General features: G+C 45.6%; 1 protein-coding gene across 1 annotated transcript in view; it reads left to right on the top strand.

Moving 5' to 3' along the window:
* OC90 (otoconin 90) overlaps positions 1-18,908 on the top strand; it is a 36,249-nt gene that overhangs the window by 9,515 nt on the left and 7,826 nt on the right. The window contains exons 5-10 of the mRNA XM_062189416.1: positions 1,502-1,614; positions 2,978-3,106; positions 3,254-3,295; positions 5,027-5,077; positions 8,656-8,703; positions 12,475-12,591. Of these exons, the coding sequence (XP_062045400.1) occupies positions 1,502-1,614; positions 2,978-3,106; positions 3,254-3,295; positions 5,027-5,077; positions 8,656-8,703; positions 12,475-12,591 (500 nt within the window). The remainder of the gene's footprint in view (positions 1-1,501; positions 1,615-2,977; positions 3,107-3,253; positions 3,296-5,026; positions 5,078-8,655; positions 8,704-12,474; positions 12,592-18,908) is intronic.

Raw genomic sequence — 18,908 nt, forward strand, 5'->3', positions numbered from 1 at the left:
ACTTGCCTGTGACAAGTTGCCAGGAAGCCGGACAGCCAGGATCCAGAGTCTCTCTGTGTGGCTGCAGAACCCCACTCAGCACTTTCTCCTGTCCCCAGAGCACGAGGAAGGTTGGTGGCTGTGCCTGGAGTAGCCGCCCTCCCCATGTAGCACTCCTGGGCTGGAGCCAGGCAGTGGAGTGGCTCCCAGCCTGAGGAGACATCCGAAGGCAGCTCACTTGCCTCCTCCAGGGCCCAGGTTTATATTAACCTGCTCCCTCCTCCCTCAGTGGTCATCAGACATCATTAAGTTTCCAACGAACCCAGCTGGAACCCAAGGCCTCCCACTCAAGCCAGAGGAGTTCTCCACTTAGAATCCACTTTTGGCCAAGAAGGCGGATTCCCTGGTCCTTGACTATGTCTTGCTCTGACTTTGTTCCGTGTTTATGCAGTGGAGCACCTACATTGCCCACCGTGTGCTGTGTCTATGCCATGCTTGGGGCTGAATCATAGCGCCCTGCCACGGCCGTTCACTCCCTCTGCGACAAACTTGCTGTGTGACCTCGCAGAAGTCACAGCCCCTCCCTGGGCCCCCAAATCCTTATCTTCACAGCAGGGCAGAAGCAAGCTACACATTCACCCCCAAGTGTTCTCCTGTGTGTTCTTTTTATTAGTGTGACCCAATCGTATCTGATCTCTGCAAAGTTCTTGGTCTTAGCGTTTCATCATTCCCTGCCTTCAGAATATGAGGCTTGCTCTTTCTCCTCCCTCCTCTTGCTGGGAGTGTCAACTTCACCACCTGTCAAGCATGTAGAGAGACGGATGATTTCTCAATACAGAAGCCACCTGCTCATGAGGCTGCCTCGTGCAATCTCACGCAGGGGCGCACAGGCAGAAGGTGCCAGGCCCCTATTGTGGCTGATCTGCTCTTCTTTCCATTTGCTGCATGGTTTTCGGGTTTAGTAACTTGAGCTTGATGGGTCAAGAGTCAGTTTCTTCATTTCAAGGCGTTACGTGAGACCCCCACATCGGCCTGGGCCTCATCTTCACAGGGCAGTCTGAGCACGTGGTGGAGCTGTTTCTCCCATCAGCAGCAAACAGGGAAGGGCTGGGGAACTCAGCTATTGTGTGAGGCCAGGCAGAAGGAAGACAGGAAGACAGACAGCTGCTGTTTATGATGGCTGGCCACATAAACAGTTGTGGACAGCAACAGGGAGTGGGATTGAATGAGCATCCAATGACCACATCAGGGTGAGGACCAGGCAGGCCTGACCTTGACCTTCACTGAGCCATCTCAGTAAATCCTGAGATCCAGGGCATCTGGCTGGATACAAAGACCCACTGCCATCTGAAGCTTGTAAGATAGCAGATGGGGTGTGTGTGTGTGTGTGTGCGTGTGCTCACCTAGTATTTGAAATAGATCACTGCCAAGAGCCATCCAGAGACACAGAATGACCGGAACCTGTCTGTCCCTCCCCTCCCCTAACCCTGACCCTCACCTCACCCTGCCGTCCCTGCCACAGCTGCTGCTTCCAGCACCGCAGGTGCTACGAGGAGGCGGCTGAGATGGACTGTCTGCAAGACCCTGGCAAGCTCGGTGCAGATGTGGACTGCATCGGCAAGAAGATCATGTGTGGTGAGCATCTCCCGGTACTCCGGGGGGCTGGGCTGAGAATGGACAGTCCAAGGGCCCAGGCCTGGCCAAGCCCAGGGCTCCCAGAATCCACTTGCAGCCCTCACGGCCATTGGCATCGTCATGGTCCTTACTGAGAGCCCATGAGGGCTGGAGCTATGGCATCTGCCGCTTGCATGGAGCAGATGCACAATAAATGTTTTATGCATGGAAACAAATCAGCAGATTATTGATTAGCAGACTGTTTTATTTGTATTTAGGGAAAAAACATTTGTAACACACATAAAAATTGGACACATTTATGGAGTATCATGTGTTGTTTTGATACATGTATACATTGAATAATGTGCAATCAGGGTAAACCTATCTATGTCCTCAAACACTGAGCATTTCCTTATGGCAAAGACATCCAAAACTCTATATTCTAGTTTTTTTCCTTCTTATAATGAAATATACAGTACATTGATGTTATCTGTAGTACCCTGGTGTGCAACAGAAACCCAGCAATTCTTACTCTGATCTAGCTCCAGCCCAGTACCCACCAATTAACCCTCTCCCTCTCCTTCCTTCTTCTTCCCTTCCCAGCCTCTGGTAACCCTCACGATACTTTTCTCTCCTATGAGATGACTATTTTAGACTCCACACAGGACTGAGATCCTATGATACTTGCCTTTCTATGCTTGGCTTACTTTACTTAACATAATGACATCCAGTTCTACCCATGTTGTTGCAATTTCATCCTTTGTTGTGGCTGAAGAATATTCCATTGCGACCAGATGCCACGTTTTCTTTGTCCGTTCTTCAGTAGACAGACATGTAGGCGATTTCTGTGTCCTAGCTATTGTGAATAGTGCTGTAATAGATATGGGAGTGCAGATGTAACTGACAATTTTCATGTGAGGGGACAGGAAGGAGAGATCTGGTGGGAAACAGTCAGGTGATGGGAAGGCATCAGAGGGTTCTACACAGAACAAAGACGTGGCTTGACCGGAGCTTTTCAAAGGTTGTTTTTGCTCCTGCTTGAGAGGAGACTGGGCAGCAAGGAAGAAGGCAGGGACTCATCCCAGGCCAGCATTTAATGATGGTGACTCGGCCAGCGTGGCAGAGTGGAAACATGGGACAAGATCAGGCTCTCAGTATGTTGAAAGTGGGGTGAGAAGAATTGCTGATGGGTTGGGTTGAGTGTGAGAGAAAGTGAGTGGGCATGACCTCGAGTGTGGGTCCATACAACTGAAGAGATGGTGCTGATGTGCAAATGCAGTGGGATCCTCAAAGGGCAGACCAGGAGCTCAGTTTTGGAACTCACAGTGTCCCTTGGGATTCCGTAAGATCTTTCTAACCTGTTCCTCCATTTCTCTATGCACAGAGTCCAAGGACACTTGTGAACACCTGCTGTGTACTTGTGACAAGACTGCCATAGAGTGCTTGGCTCAGTCTGGCATCAACTCTTCCATGAACTTTCTAGATGCCTCCTTTTGCCTGGCTCAGACTGTGGGTAGGAAGGACGGGGCCTTGCATACACAGGGGTTGACAATCAGGGCAGGACTGGGATGGGGCCGATCGATGCCATCTTCACATTCCACATGGGGTCCCTCACCAAGCCCACTGCTCTAAGAAAACTGCCCATGTGCTTTGCTTCCAGAGACAACCAGCAGGAAGGAGCTGCTGACACTTCTGCCCAAAGGTGAGGCCTCACAGGGAAGCTGGCTCTCACTGGGATCTCAAAGGTGATGGAAGGGTAATGGATGACAGTGACAGGAGTCAGTGGATGCATCTCCATCACTGGGCCTGACTCTTGGAGGCTGGAGTGACCCCTGGCCTAGACATGCCTATCTTTCCCTGGTCAAAAGATGGGATTGCTTCTGCTAAACCCAAACATGCCACATCCAGTGGTCTCAGTGTGGACCCTGTCTCTTGCTACATGGACAGGTATCAGGGCCCTGCCATGCAGTGTGGCCACTGCTCAGGTAGCAGGGCCCTCCTGGCTGAGTGAGCTCCCATCACTGTGGGCCCCAGAGACAGACCTGCTGCCTCCTCTATCCATACCTCCCTCTCCTTCATCTGTTCTCTGGAGCCACAGCAGGAGGGGGTGTGTGTGTGCCTGTGTGTGTGTGTTTGTGGATGAGTGTGGAAGAGGTCATGTTGGAAGTGTGTGAGTGTGTGCGTGTATGTGAGGTTGTACAGTGTCTGTGTGTGTGAGGTTGGAGAGGGGTGTGTGTACGCCCTGGATTTAGAGGAAAGCTCTTTGAAAAGGGAGGCTGCTTGTCTTGCAACTCTTCAGAGCAGGGTGGGTTCTTAGTAACCATCCAGGGATTGTGTTCTTACTCTAAAATATGGGATTCACTTTTATGACTGTCATTCCTTGTACACTGAAGTTTCCACAATCTCCCAGCCCCAGGACCTTTGGGTACCCAGGGATGAGAAGTCCAGAGTACAAGTTCAAGTTGTACCTCAGCAGAGCACCCCTCCTCTCCTGTGGCTGGGGTCTCTCTCCTGCAGCTACTCTTGCACATTTGTTTACGAGGAAACCTGTGTGTGTGTGTGCATGTGAGTGTGTGAATGATGTGTCAGTGGGGATGTATAAGCATGTCTACGTGTATGTGTTAATGTGGTAGGGATGTGTGTGTACACATGTACACATGTGTGTATGAGTATGTGGGGGAAGTATAGGTGTGTGTGTGCAGGGGTGTGTATGAGAGTGAGGAAGGGTGTGCCCACATGTGTGTATGGACATGTGTGTGTGAGTGTGCATGCAGGGGTGTATTGGGGTGTGAGTGTGTGTGTGAGTGTGTGTGTGAGTGTGTGAATGATGTGTCGATGGGGATGTACAAGCATGTCTACGTGTATGTGTGAATGTGGTAGGGATGTGTGTGTACACATGTACACATGTGTGTAAGAGTATGTGGGGGAAGTATAGGTGTGTGTGTGCAGGGGTGTGTATGAGAGTGAGGAAGGGTGTGCCCACATGTGTGTATGGACATGTGTGTGTGAGTGTGCATGCACGGGTGTATTGGGGTGTGAATGTGTGTGTGTGTGTGAGTGTGTATCATGTATCTCTAAGTTTCCCACGTCCTCTCTTTTCCCCCTACCATCTTGGCTCCCTTTTGAATAGGGGTGTTCTGCAGGTGGGAAATGTGGGGTTAGCAACCCCCTCCCTGCCTTCAGCCCAGGTGCAATAGTGTCCAGTGGCTGTGGTCCCTCCTGAGCTGAGACGTTCTGGGTGCCCCCATGTTCTGGGGAGTGTAAGAGAGGTGAGGAGATCCTCAGACAGATGGTGGATGGCTCTTCCTTAGCAAGGCCTTTCATGGCTACCTTCCTCCCTCGGTCCAGTGGCTGCAGCCTGCTCTTTGAGATCCCACACTTGGTGCTGACTTTGTGTTGCACTGGTCATTGCTTTGGGTTTCTGTTTTTCCAGTGTTTCCTGTGGAGCCTACAGATACCAGCCTGACAGCCCTCTCAGGGGAAGGTGAGCTGGCACGGAACTAATCCCTGTACCCATAGCTGACTGGGCCACCACCAAGGGGGCTGGCACACGACCCACATACCCATGTCCTGATTGTTCTGTCACCAAGCATCAGCTCCCCTAAAATGTCCCCTGTCTGGCTTTCTTACAGAATTGACCCATTATATATATTGCCATATATATGCCGATCTGACATCCTAAATTTTCACTTTTTTTTTAAAAATTTTTTGACAGGCAGAGTGGACAGTGAGAGAGAGAGACAGAGAGAAAGGTCTTCCTTGGCTGTTTGTTTACCCTCCAATGGCCGCTGTGGCCGGCGTGCTGTGGCCCGCGCACCGCGCTGATCCGATGGCAGGAGCCAGGTGCTTCTCCTGGTCTCCCATGGGGTGCAAGGCCCAAGCACTTGGGCCATCCTCCACTGCACTCCCTGGCCACAGCAGAGAGCTGGCCTGGAAGAGGGGCAACTGGGACAGAATCTGGCGCCCCAACCGGGACTAGAACCTGGTGTGCTGGCGCCGCCAGGTGGAGGATTAGCCTATTGAGCCACGGCACCAGCCAGATTTTCACTCATTAAATCTGCCAAGCCGGCCCTCAGGGAGATCACTCTGGAGCCCACCAGGGTCCCTGAAACTGTGTTATTTCCCCCAGCCACTACTACTGCTGGGCCAGGAAGATAGAGGCAGAGGACTTGGGGCTGCCCACTCCTGGCTGTCCCCCATGTTGCCAAGGAGCCCCAAGAGCTCCCAGCCAGCCTGTGCCTTAGGGTGCAGGTCTAGCAAGAAGAGGAAAGGTCCCCCTTCTCCAGCCAAAGCCCTACTACATTTCCTGTCCTGACAGCAGCAGCTTCCATTCTGTTCTGAGAAAATCCCAGTCTCAAACGTGAGGATCTGCGGCAGGCTTCATAGCCCCACCAGGCAGTCACAGAATAAGCCCCAAGTGCTGCATTCTGCAAAGTTTCAGTTCTTAAGCCTTAACTGTCCTCACCTTGTGGTGTGAGGAAATGCTGGTATTTACCCCTGGGAAGATGCAGTGAAATCAGGTTGCTCACGGAGTCCAAAGTCTAACTGGAGAAAGGGAAGTCATGGACCGGCACATTCGCGACTCACATCCATGACTTCCACAGGGAACACACACTTCCAGAGAAGTAGGCTCCTGGGCATAAAGATGTGGGAAAAATCACACAAATGGTTAGTGAGAAAAAGATACCGAGCTTTGTGTAGCTCCCATCTCACAATGAAACACTTAGGGTGTTGAGTCAGGAAGATTGGGATTGAGCCTTTTCTCTCCCATTTTTCAGTTACATGGCTCTGGAAGTCTTTAAACCTCTCAAAGCTTCAATTTCACCGTCTGACAAAGCGGGGTTTGGCCAACATTTTCCGTAAGGGATCAGGTAGTAAATCTTGTAGGCTTTGCAGGCCTCCGGATCTCTGCCGAAATTACTCAGCTTTGCTCTTGTAGCATGAAAGCAATCACAGCCAATCTGTAAATGAACACGTGTGTCCACATTCCAATAAAACTTTATTTACAAATAGGCTGAGGGCCAGGCCATAGTTTATAAATTCCTGAAAAAGGGATGGTTACCCCCAACCTTTTGAGTGGCAAAGGATTGATGAGAGAGAACATGGGGAGGTTCTAGAAAGCATCTTCTTCCAGGAATGTGGTATGCCTGTAAAATCAGCACACACTGTCAAATCATAGTCTGGATACTGAATGACCTGTTCATATAGAGAATCTACACCAGTGTTCACGCAAACCTAGGAATGTATACACCTAAAGACGTGAGCAGCAGAGATAACATGTCCAAGACACACAGCTGAGTGCAAACTGGAGGCCCCCAAGCTTCCACTGCCCCACTTCCAGCCTGAACACCCTCTGCAGCTGCCTTAGCATAAGGACTTGTTCCTGCCCGGAGACACCGCGGCCCTTCACTCCCAGAGATGTTGCTTGCTGGGCTTCTGCCCTGAGACATGCCTGGCCCTCGTTTTTGGATGGGGACCCACTTAAGCACCAACATAAAGCCTTATCCCCTGCTCACGTTGCCCTGGGCCGTGTCTTTTAGATTCTTAGGCACACCCCCCCCCCCAGGCCTGTGTCCTTCGCAGTTGACCTCTGTCTGATTTAGACTCCCAGCTGAGCGGAGACCTGAAGTTGGCTGTTTTCTTTCCACAGTGACTGCCGAGACCGGAGCAGACAGGCTGACCACAGTCTTTGGCCCAAGTAAGGAGAGGGGCTTTGGAAGAGGATAGAGTGGGATGCCGTGGAGAAAAGCGATCTGCAAGTTCACACCCAGTTCTGGAGACCACTCTGGACAGGGCCTGCAGGAAAGATTATGATACTCGTTTTGCAGAACTTGTAGGAAGCGGAGGCTGAGGGAGGTGACCCAGCCAGTAACTTGCGTCTGAGGCCAGACTGCAGGTTCCACAGTGACTCCTGGTGCACCATGTCCTTCCCAAAAATATCTAGGCCAAATTGCATCAGCAGGATTAACCTAACTTTGCTGATGGTGACTAGCAACCCTAGACCTTTGACTAATCAGTACACATACATGATGACAATTATTTACTACTGGATAGTAAATGGGCAGTGACATTGATGAGGGCCTTTGATGTGCCAGCATAATCCAAACCCCTTACTTGTGCAGAATTATTTCTCCCTGGTCCTAAGAAGTCCACTCTTATCTCTATTTTACAGTTAGAGGAGAAGCTTTGAGAGGTAGAGTCATTTGCCCAGGCTAGCCAGCCTAGTAGCCCTCTGTTCCAAGTCTGTAGGTTTTGCTTTGGAAGAGAACAATTTGCCCCAGCTTAGCAATGATCCAGATTTCTGTATTTGCTGGAGCGTTTTTCACATCGGTGAACTTCACAGCCCGATTTTCATGGAACTCCTCCATGGACTTGATCTTGGAGTACATTCCATTTAAGGCGGTTTCCTCCTTTCCAAAGAGTTTTTAAGTTACCAAATCTAGCTTTTGGCCATCCAGCCAGCCATGAAGTAATAACCTGGCATTGTGTTTAAGACTGCCAACTTCAGCCAAGCTGAGTCAGCATCTGTCTCTTTCTAACTGTGTGACCTTGAGTGAGTGACCTAACTTTCCTGTGTATCTTCGTCCTCATCTCGGAATGAGCACAGGCACCGTACTAACTCATGGAGATCTAGTGGGAAAGCCCTTGTTACCGTATCTGACATGCAGTAGCAAGAACAACAACGCATTGTACAGGAGCTCCAGAGCCAGCAGCTTCAGCCACACTCTTCCATTGCCTCCATGCCGCACGAACCTCTGTTCACAAATGGGATTTTCTGCCAGTATTCATTTTTCCTAAATTCAGGAGGAACTGGCATTTCAACAAACTCGCTCACTTCCAGCCTGACAAGCTGCAGTGACATTCGCCTGCAAGGCTGTGTCTGACTCCAGTGACCTTGACATGCTCTCCCAGGAAATCGCACAGTGTGAAGCAGACCAGGGTGACACCAAGGGCACCAGGATTCCTGTGTCCAATGAGAGGGGAGGCAGTGCTGGAGAGCAAGGGAGACAGGCCAGGGCTGACACTACTTACCCTCTCTCTCTTCCTTTTTGGCTGATCCAGACCAAGATGGAGAAGACACAGGGGCGGCGAGGGCTACCCCTCCTCCAGGTAAGCACACTCAGCTCCTCTTGCCTTGTCTTCGTCTCCAGTGTATGAAATCAAGTGGGCTCCAAGGCAGCCTTGGGGCCAAACCCCAAATGGAAGAAACCATTGAAGCCAATTTATTTTACATCATTCTGCAATGAAAAGGTACACAAAATAAATTTAAAAATAGACACATTAGCAGGAAAAAAATGAAAACTTATCTGGTAAAGAGATGCATTTGGAAGGATAGGAAGACTATGCAGTTGTCCATTGGTATCCATAGAGAACCGGTTCCACAATGCTAAAATCCCTTATACAATGGCACAGTATTTGTATGGAACCCAAGTACATCCTCTGGTATACTTTAAACCATCTCTAGATTACTTACCATACCTAATGCAATGTAAAGAAGTGTGATATTGTATTATATGGGGATGATGGTAAGAAAAAAATCTATTCATGCCCAGTATAGACACAATTTTTCCCAAATATATTTTAAAAACATTTATTTACTTGAAAGGCAGAGTTATAGAGATGCAGATTCACTGCCCAAAAGGTCACAATGGCCAAGGCTGGGCTAGGCTGAAGCCAGGAACCAGCCAGGTGCTTCATCTGACTCTCCCACATGGATACAGGGGGTCAAGCACTTGGAACATCATCTGCTGCTTTCTCAGGTGCATTAGTAGGGAACTGCATCAGAAGTGGAGCATCTGGAACTTGAACTGGTACCCATATGGGATGCCAGCATTTCAGGGTACATCTTAACTCATTACACCACAATGCCGGCACCTCACATATATTTTTGATCCTGGTTGGTTGAATCCATAGATGCAGAATCCATGAATAAAGAGGGCTAACTGTGTTTTCTATTTTCTTTTTGAAGATTTAGTTATTTATTTGAAAGGCAAAGTGACAGAAAAAGGGATGAGGAAAAAGAGGGAAAAAAGAGAGAGGGAGAAGGAGAAGGAGAGAGAGAATGCTTCTACCTGCTAGTTCACTCCCCAAATGCCCACAACAAGCCAAAGCTAGGAGCCAGGAACTCTATCCGAGTCTCCTATATGGGTAGCAAGAAACTAAGCACGTGGACAGATAGGCACTGCCTCCCAGGCACATCTGTAGGATTGGAAGCATGGAGTTGCTGAGACTTGAACCAGGCATTCTGATATGAGATGCTGAGCTGTGCTTGGAGTTTTAGAATATTCCAATACTCTGCTGCTCCACCACACCTGCCCATCACATGAATTTTATTGGCTGGACAAGAATTCCTCATATGGAAACATAATTTATTTAACTGATTATTTCAAATGTTTTGTTACTTTAAATAATTGCTATGCCCTTTCTCTATGTCCATCTACTTCTGATTAATTTGTTGGGACAGATACCTGGAGGTTGAATTACTGGATAAGGAATGCAGTCTCTTTAGGGCTCTTGAAATGTTGCAAAATTGCCCTAGAGAAAAACTGAGCCGATGTGCACTCACTCATACGTATACTCTGGTAGCCAGTACTAGACACCATTATTTAAAAACAGAGGACAGGCATTGTGATGCGGTGGGCCAAGCCCCCACTTGGGAAGACTGTGTCCCATATCAGAGTACCAGTGTGAATCTCACCTACTTCACTTCCAATACAACTTCCTACTAATATACATTGGTTGCAACCAATGATAGCTTAAGTACTTGGATCCCTGACACCCACGTGGGAGACCAGGATGGAGGTTCAGCCCCCAGGCTTTGGCTTGACTCAGCTCCAGTTGTTGTGGCTATCTGAGGAATGAACTAGTAGATGGATGCTTGCTCTTTCTCTCATTCTATTTTTCAAATAAATTAAAAAATCTTTAAAAAAATAAAAATAAGCAAAGACTTCTGTGCATTTTTAAATGTAAAAAGTAGCTCTATTTTTCCTTCAGTCCTCTGATGAAAATCAAAAGTGGTGTTTTTGGTCCCTGAGCTGGGCTGGCCACACACTCTAGAAACTTGGAGTCAAACCTAAGTTCCCAAATCTTAACTGAATTTCCAGAAGTGCACGGTCAGCACCAGAAGAGAGATGGCTGAGGATTGGCCTGACTGTTGTCAGAGATGCACTGTGACCTCATCATGGGCGGTCAAAAGGGCAAGAAGCAGGAATTTATTCCCCAATGGGGCAGGTGATCCAGATGGGGGGATTCACACCAATTGCCCTCAGATAAAGGGGGTGAGGGTACCTGACATTGGTTAGCACCAGTGATCCAGAAAGGTTTTCCTCTTCAGATGAGGGCTTCTGGAAAGTTCCATGTACTTCTAGAACTTTCCACCTGGAAAGTCTGTATCTTTGGATTCAATGTATAGTTGTTTCACACTCACTGGAGAGCCAGTGAGTTACTATGGCTGTTTCCTAATTGCTAGGTATTTAGCTAGAAGGACTCACAGACAAAAAAGTACTATGGATCTATTTGTGCAAGTGGACAAAGCACAATGTGGAGTGTGTGTTTGCCCAAGATTACACATATAGTATAATGCTGAGCTAAAATTCAAACTCAAACTCACTACTGCCTTGGTGAGTTTCCAGAAACCAACAGCATGGTAGAAAGAACCTAGTAAACTGGTTTCTATCTGTAGGATGGGAAAACTGGGTCAGGTACCAACCTAGGAGGGTGAGATTGCAATAAGACTTTGGTGCCATTGGAACCAGACTGGGGAGCAGGAGAAGGAAGACCAGTTGCATGAGACAAATCAAGATGGTGGTCTTGGGGCAAGACTGCAGATCCATGGCACAAAATGGCCTGGAATTACCCAGTGCTCTGAGCGCTGAGCCAGGTCAGCAGATTGGTGGGGCTGAACCTATACAAGTTCCTTTTCCTGGACCTGACTGAGCTAGGGATTTGGCTCTGAGCTGCATAGCGCTCTGTCTCCAGCTAAGAGGGTAGGTAGAACTGACATACCAGGCCAGAGGAGATCCAGAGAGACAATGGAAGACTGTGAGGGATGAGATGATGCAGGAGGAGGGCCAGACCTTGCACTTAATTCTGCGTATGATGAGAAGATGAGGCGATGTTTGAGTAATGAGATACTGGGCTCTGAGGGGGAGCTTTGCCTGATTCCATCGTTGTGCACCAGGAATTGCTTTAATGTCCTCACCGCACCTTAAATTATCTATTTGTTCATTTTTGAGAGACAGAAAATGAGAATATGCTCCCATTCACTGGCTCACTCCTCAAATGCCTGCGATGACCTGATCAAGCACAGGGCTGGCGTCAGGACCCAGAAACACAAACCAGGTCTCTCATGTGGGTAGCAAGGACCCAACTATTAGGCTCATCACCACTACCTCCAGGGTGTGCATTAGCAGGAAACAGGAGTCAGCAGTTGGAGCTGGGACTTGAATCCAGGTACTCTGATGTGGGACTCAGCTTAGCTGGAGTGTTAACTACTGGGTTAAAACCTGCCCCAGCCACCATTCTTTTTACCTCTTCACTTGCCATGAGCACTAGGAGAGCTTCAGGCAGTGGCACATTATAGTAAACATGACCCAAACACACACCTGGGAGTTTGTGAACATTTTCATCTGTGGGATGCTTCCAGCCGATCTAGCGTAGGCTCCTGTCGGTGCTAATATTCTCATAGAAACTTTGGACATTATCCATGGATCTAACTCTTGGATCCCTGAACATATCCTTTGATGTCTGCACACCCATTTGAGGCACACTCTCCTTACGTTTTGGTGTTTGAGATATCTGCCTGCATTTGGCCTCATGTGTCCATCTGCAGATCTCCTCGAGTCGTCTGCTTATCTGAACAATAACCTTGTGCATTTTCAGAATCTGCAGAGATTGTTTCCACAGTGAAAGGCATATCTCTTGTTTCGGCTGGTGTTAAATCTTTGGGGTTGGCGATGTCATCGGTAGAAAATAGTCCAGAGGAGACAACTGGAAAAGGTGAGCAAAACCAAGCAGTCAGAGGAGTGTCTGTCCTTTCTGTCCTTGGGAACTCGTGGGTATGTCATTGGCAAAGCACCTGGGGACACCTTATCTTATTGTGGTGCTGTGAGTAGAAGGTATCACCCCTTTCCAGGATGAGCACACTGAGGCTCAGAGGGGCTAAAACATGTCTGTGACCTTGTACTCTCCCCACTCCAACTAACCCACAAGGAAAGGGTTGGTACCATTGACTCCAGGGCTTATTGGAAAGAATGAGGCACTTGGGTCTGCATAATCCTATTCCTTGTCTCTCCTGACTGTGAAACCTTACCAGATAATGTGGGGTGGTTTAAGATGGCAGAGTAGGGAGGGAGCTTGCTGCTCTATTCTAGGAGAAGATAGTATAAAAAAAGTGGAAAGAGTGCAGTGTCAAGGAAGAGTTAAGGAGAAACAGCAGAGGAAACTCTACGCAAATTAGAGGGACACAGTGGACCTCTGTGGAAGGCATGGATGCCCACAACTCAGGACCCCAGCAGCAGAGACCTCCACATCGGCGCTGGATAGTGTGGTGAGACCAGACTGCAGCAGCCCGAACCACTGGTGATGAAGATTCAGGAAGAGCCTAGAGGGAATCTGGTTTGGATCCCTGTGGGGGATAGTGTGCCAGCCAAACTAGAGGAGAAAAAAAAGGAGCACATTTCTTTCTCCCGGACCACCTTGCAACAGTGTCCTGTAACAAGCCAATAAAGAGCGGGAGTCATTTGGGACATATGTAACAACTGTACCAGCTTGTTTCCATGTTCCCAGCAACCAGCTGAGTGGCGACTGCTGAGTCTGGTAGGGAGAACTGACAGGGGCTGGCTGCTGGTGACTGTGGGAGACTTGTGTGCTGGGACTGTGGAAAAACTGAGGCTGTGTGGGAGGACTCACAGTGTGGCTGGGACTTTGGCAGTCACTGTGGAAGGCTCCACATGCTCAGGGCTTCCTGGTTACCTGGTGAGGAACATTGCTGGGGAATCTGAGCTCACACTGAAGATTTCACAGATCCTTTGTGTGGTCCTTGGGGCAAGGCAGATGAATTCATACCCACCGGGGCTAGCACTCAGGCACTGGTCTCCTTTAAGGAGAGGAGCTCAGTTGAGCAGAATAAACTTCTCCTCTGATTTAAAGAGAGAGAGAGAGAGAGAGAGAGAGAGAGAGAGAGAAAGAGAGAGTGAGTTGCTACCCAAACCTGGATGTATCCCTTTAATCCCTTTAGTTAAGCCCTTCACACTGGAGAACTGAACAGAGCTCCCTGGGCACACCCACCACAAGCCTCTGAGTAGTCACTGAAAGCACACGCTCCACGAATCTACAGAGACATAGTATGAAGATAAAAGCTGCCACAGCTGGTGCCGTGGCTCAATAAGCTAATCCTCCACCTGAGGCACTGGCACACCAGGTTCTAGTCCCAGTTGGGGCACCAGATTCTGTCCTGGTTGCCCCTCTTCCAGGCCAGCTCTCTGCTGTGGCCCAGGAGTGCAGTGGAGGATGGCCCAAGTCCTTGGGCCCTGCACCCACATGGGAGACCACGAGAAGCACGCGGCGGCCATTGGAGGGTGAACCAATGGCAAAAGGAAGACATTTCTCTATCTATATCTCTATCTCTCACTGTCCACTCTGCCTGTCAAAAAAAAAGCTACCACAGCAAAAGAATAAGAGGAAGAATAAGAGGAAGAAGAGGAAGAAGAGGAAGAAGAGGAAGAAGAAGAAGAAGAAGAAGAAGAAGAAGAAGAAGAAGAAGAAAACAATGAATATTACCACAAATGCTGAATAACATGCCAATTCAAGAAACAAGAATAAGAAAGACAAACAACAAGCCCCCACCCCAACAAAAAGAACACAACACTTCAATATTAGATTGTGAAGATGATGAAATTGAAGAAATGCCAGAAATGGAATTTTAAAAATTGATCATAAGATTACACAGAAGACAAAGCACAGGAAATTGTACAGACAAAAAACAAGAAGAAATTAGAAAACTAAAAATCACTGTTGACAATCTAGAGGATACCATCAAATGATCCAACATACAGGTTCTAAGAGTTCCTGAAGGAGTTGAAAGAGGCAAAGATTCAGAAGGCCTTTTTAGTGAAATAATAACAGAAAATTTCCCTAATTTGGAGAAGGAAATGGACATCCAAATACATGGAGCACATAGAACTCCTAGTAGACATGACCAGAAAAGATCTCACCACAACACATTGTAATCAAACTCTCCACAGTAAAATATAAAGAAAAGATTCTAAAATGTACTTGAGAGAAATGCCAGATAACTTTCAGAGGATCTCCAATTAGACTCACAGTAGACTTTCCATCAGAAACCCTACAAGTGAGGAGAATGGTGAGATGTATTCAAACTCTTAAGAGAAAACACTGTCAGCCCAGAATACTATACTCTGCCATGCTCTCATTTATGAATGAAGGTGAAATAAAGACCTTCCATAACAAACAGAAATTGAATCAATTTGTCACCGCCCATCCAGCCCTACAAAAGATGCTTAAAAGATGTTTCTGCTGCACACAGAAACAAACATAGTCATCACTATGAAAGAATGTGAAGGCAGAAAATCTCCCAGTAAAAGTAAAAGAAAATCAAAAGTAAACAATAGGAATATTAATGGGAAAATAGCAGGGCAAAGTTGTTAACTATCAATAGTCACCTTGAATGTAAATGGCCTCAACTTTCTAGCTAAAAGATACAGGCTGGCTGAATGTTAAGAAACAAAATCCATCTAATTTGTGGCTTACAAAGAAAAACACCTCACCAACAAAGATATGCACAGATTGAAAGTGAAGGATGGAAAAAGATATTCCATGTAAACAGAAACTAAAAAAGAGCTGGTGTAGTCATCCTAATATCAGACAAAATATACTTTAACACTAAAACTGTTAAAGGAGATGAAGTAGGGCACTATGTAATAATTAATGGATCAATTCAACAGAAAGATGTAACTATTATAAATGTATATGCACCTAATTATGGGGTGTGTGGCTATTTAAAGGAAATGTTAATGGATCTAAAGGTAGACATAGGCTTCAATACCCAACTTTTAGCAATGGACTGATCAGCCAGACAGAAAATCAGCAAGCGAACAACAGAATTAATCGACACGATAGACCAAGTGGACCTAATGGATAGCTACATCAGTTTCCATCCTACAGTTCCAGAATACACATTCTTCTCACCAGTACATGGAACGTTCTCTAGGATAGATGACATGCTAGACCATAAACCAAATCTCAGTAATTTCAAAACTATCAATATCATACCATACATCTTCTCAGACCAAAATAGAATGAGGCTGCAAATCAACAAATGAATCTCTAGAACACATGCCAACACATGGAGATTGAGCAGCAAGCACCTGAGTGAACAGTGGGTCACTGAGGAAATCAAAAGAGGAATTAAAAAATTTCTCTAAACAAATGAAGATGAAAGTACAACATATCAAAATTTATGGGATGCAGCAAAAGCAGTGTTAAGAGGAAAGTTTATAGCAATTGGTGCCTACATCAAGAAATTGGAAAAACACCAAATAAATGAGCTATCAATGCATCTCCAGGATCTAGAAAAACAAGAGCAAACCAAACCAAAACTAGTAGGAGAAAAGAAATAATTAAAATTAAAGAAATCAACAAAATTAAATCCAAAAAAAAAAAACGCAAAAGACCAGTAAAATGAAGAACTGGTTTTTTGAAAAAATAAACAAAATTGACACACCATTGGCCTAACTAACCAAAAAAAGGAGAGAGAAGACCCAAATCAATAAAATTTGAGATGAAAATGGAAGTGTTACAATGGACACCACAGAAACAGAATCATCAGAAACCACTACAAAGAGCTATATGCCACAAACTGGAAAACCTAGGAGAAATAGATTCCTGGACACATACAACCTACCTAAATTGAACCATGAAGACACAGAAAACCTAAACAGACCAATAACCAAGACAGAAATTGAATTGGTAATAAAGACCCTCCCAGCAAAGAAAAACCTAGGACCCAATGTCTTCACAGCTGAATTCTACCTGACATTTAAAGAAGAAATAACTCCAATTCTTCTCAAGTTATTCAAAACAATTGAAAGAGAGGAAATCCTCTCAAACTCCTTCTATGAAACCAGCATAACCTTCATTCCTAAACCTGAAAAAAGATGCAACAGAGAAAGAGAATTACAGACCAATTTCCCTGATGAACATAGATGCAAAATTCCCCAACAAAATTTTGGCCAATCAAATCCAACAACACATCAGAAAGATCATCCATCCAGACCAAGTGAGATGGTTCAACAATAACAAACCCTGTGATTGTTTCAGTGGATGCAGAGAAAGCAAGTTGATAAAATGCAGCACACTTTCATGATGAAAACTCTAAGCAAATTGGGTATAAAAGGAACATTCCTCAACAAAATAAAGGCAGCTTAAGACAAACCCACAGCCAGCGTCCTAATGAATTGGGAAAAGCTGGAGGCATTCCCATTCACAATAGCTACAAAAACAATCAAATATCATGGAATAAACTTCATCAAGGATGTCAAAGATCTCTATGATGAGAATTACAAAATATTGAAGAAAGAATTAGAAGCTACAAAAAAATGGAAAAATCTTCCATGTTCATGGATTGCAAGAATCAATATCATCAAAGTGTCCATTCTTCCAAAAGCAATTTACAGATTCAATGGAATATCAATCAAAATACCAAAGACATTCTTCTCAGATATAGAAAAAAATGATACTGAAATTCATATGGAAACATAGGAGACCTTGAATAGCTAAAGCAATCTTACATAATAAAAATCAAAGCCAGAGGCATCACAATATCAGATTTCAAGACATACTACAAGACAATTGTAAACAAAACAGCCTGGTACTGGTACAAAAACAGATGGATAGATCTATGGAATAGAGTAGAAATGCCAGAAATTAATCCAAGCATCTACAACCAACTTATAATTGACCAAGGAGCTAAAACCAATCCATGAAGAACATTCTCTTCCACAAATGGTACTGAGAAAACTGGATTTCCACATGCAGAAGTATGAAGGAAGTCCCCTACCTTACCTAACACAGAAATCCACTCAATGGATTAAAGATCTACATCTACAAACTGACACCATCAAATTATTAGAGAACATTGGGGAATCCCTACAAGACATTGGCACAGGTAAAGAGTTCTTGGGAAAGATACCAGAGGCACAGGCAGTCCAAGCCAAAATTAACAAATGGATTGCATCAAATTGAGAAGCTTCTGTCCTGCAAAAGAAACACTCAGGAAAGTGAAGAGGCAACCAACAGAATGGGAGAAATTATTTGCAAACTATGCAACTAATAAAGGATTAATAACCAGAATTTATAAAAACATCAAGAAAGTCCAAAACAACAAAATGACCAACCCAGTTAAGAAATGGGCAAAGGACTTAAACAGGTATTTTTCAAAAGAGGAAATCCAAATGGCCAACAGACACATGAAAAAATGTTCAGGATCACTAGCCGTCAGAGGAATGCAAATCAAAACCACAGTGAGGTTTCACCCAGTTAGAATGGCTTTCATACAGAAATCAACAAACAACAAACGCTGGTGAGGATATGGGGGAAAAGTACCCTAATCTGCTGTTGTTGGGAATGTAAACTGGTATAGCCACTACGTAAGACAGTTTGGAGATACCTTAGAAATCTGAATTTAAACCTACCATATGACCCAGACATTCCACTCCTGGGAATTTACCTAAGGGAAATGAAAATGGTAAATAAAAGAGTTATCTGCACCCCATATTTATTGCAGCTCAATTCACAATAGCTAAACATGGAATCAACCTAAATGCCTGTCAACCTAAGACTGGATAAAGAATTTATGGGATATGTACTCTCTGGAATACTATACCATTGGAAAAAAAATGACATCTAGTCATTTGTAACAAAATGGAGGAATCTAGAAAACATCATACTTAGTGAAATAAGCCAGTTCCAAAGGGACAAATACCATAAGTTCTCCCTGATTTGTGAGAATAAAGCATCTAAAAGGAAATCTGTAGAAGTGAAATTGACACTTTGAGAAGCAATGACTTGAACAACTCTTGTCTTGACTGTTGAGCAACAGGTTTTTCTTCTTCATACTATTTGTTGAACCATTTACTTAACATAGAGTTAACCATATGTGTATATAGTCAATTGAAAATAGATCTCAATAAAAAATAAGAGTGAGAGTAAGAGAGGGAGGAGGAAGTTTGTAACTGTAAAGCTGTATAGTTCTGCATACATTCCTATGGACTTAATTCTAAGGGCACAGTTTAAAA

This window comes from Lepus europaeus, chromosome 4 (genome assembly GCF_033115175.1).
Source record: "Lepus europaeus isolate LE1 chromosome 4, mLepTim1.pri, whole genome shotgun sequence".
Classification (NCBI taxonomy): Eukaryota; Metazoa; Chordata; class Mammalia; order Lagomorpha; family Leporidae; genus Lepus; species Lepus europaeus.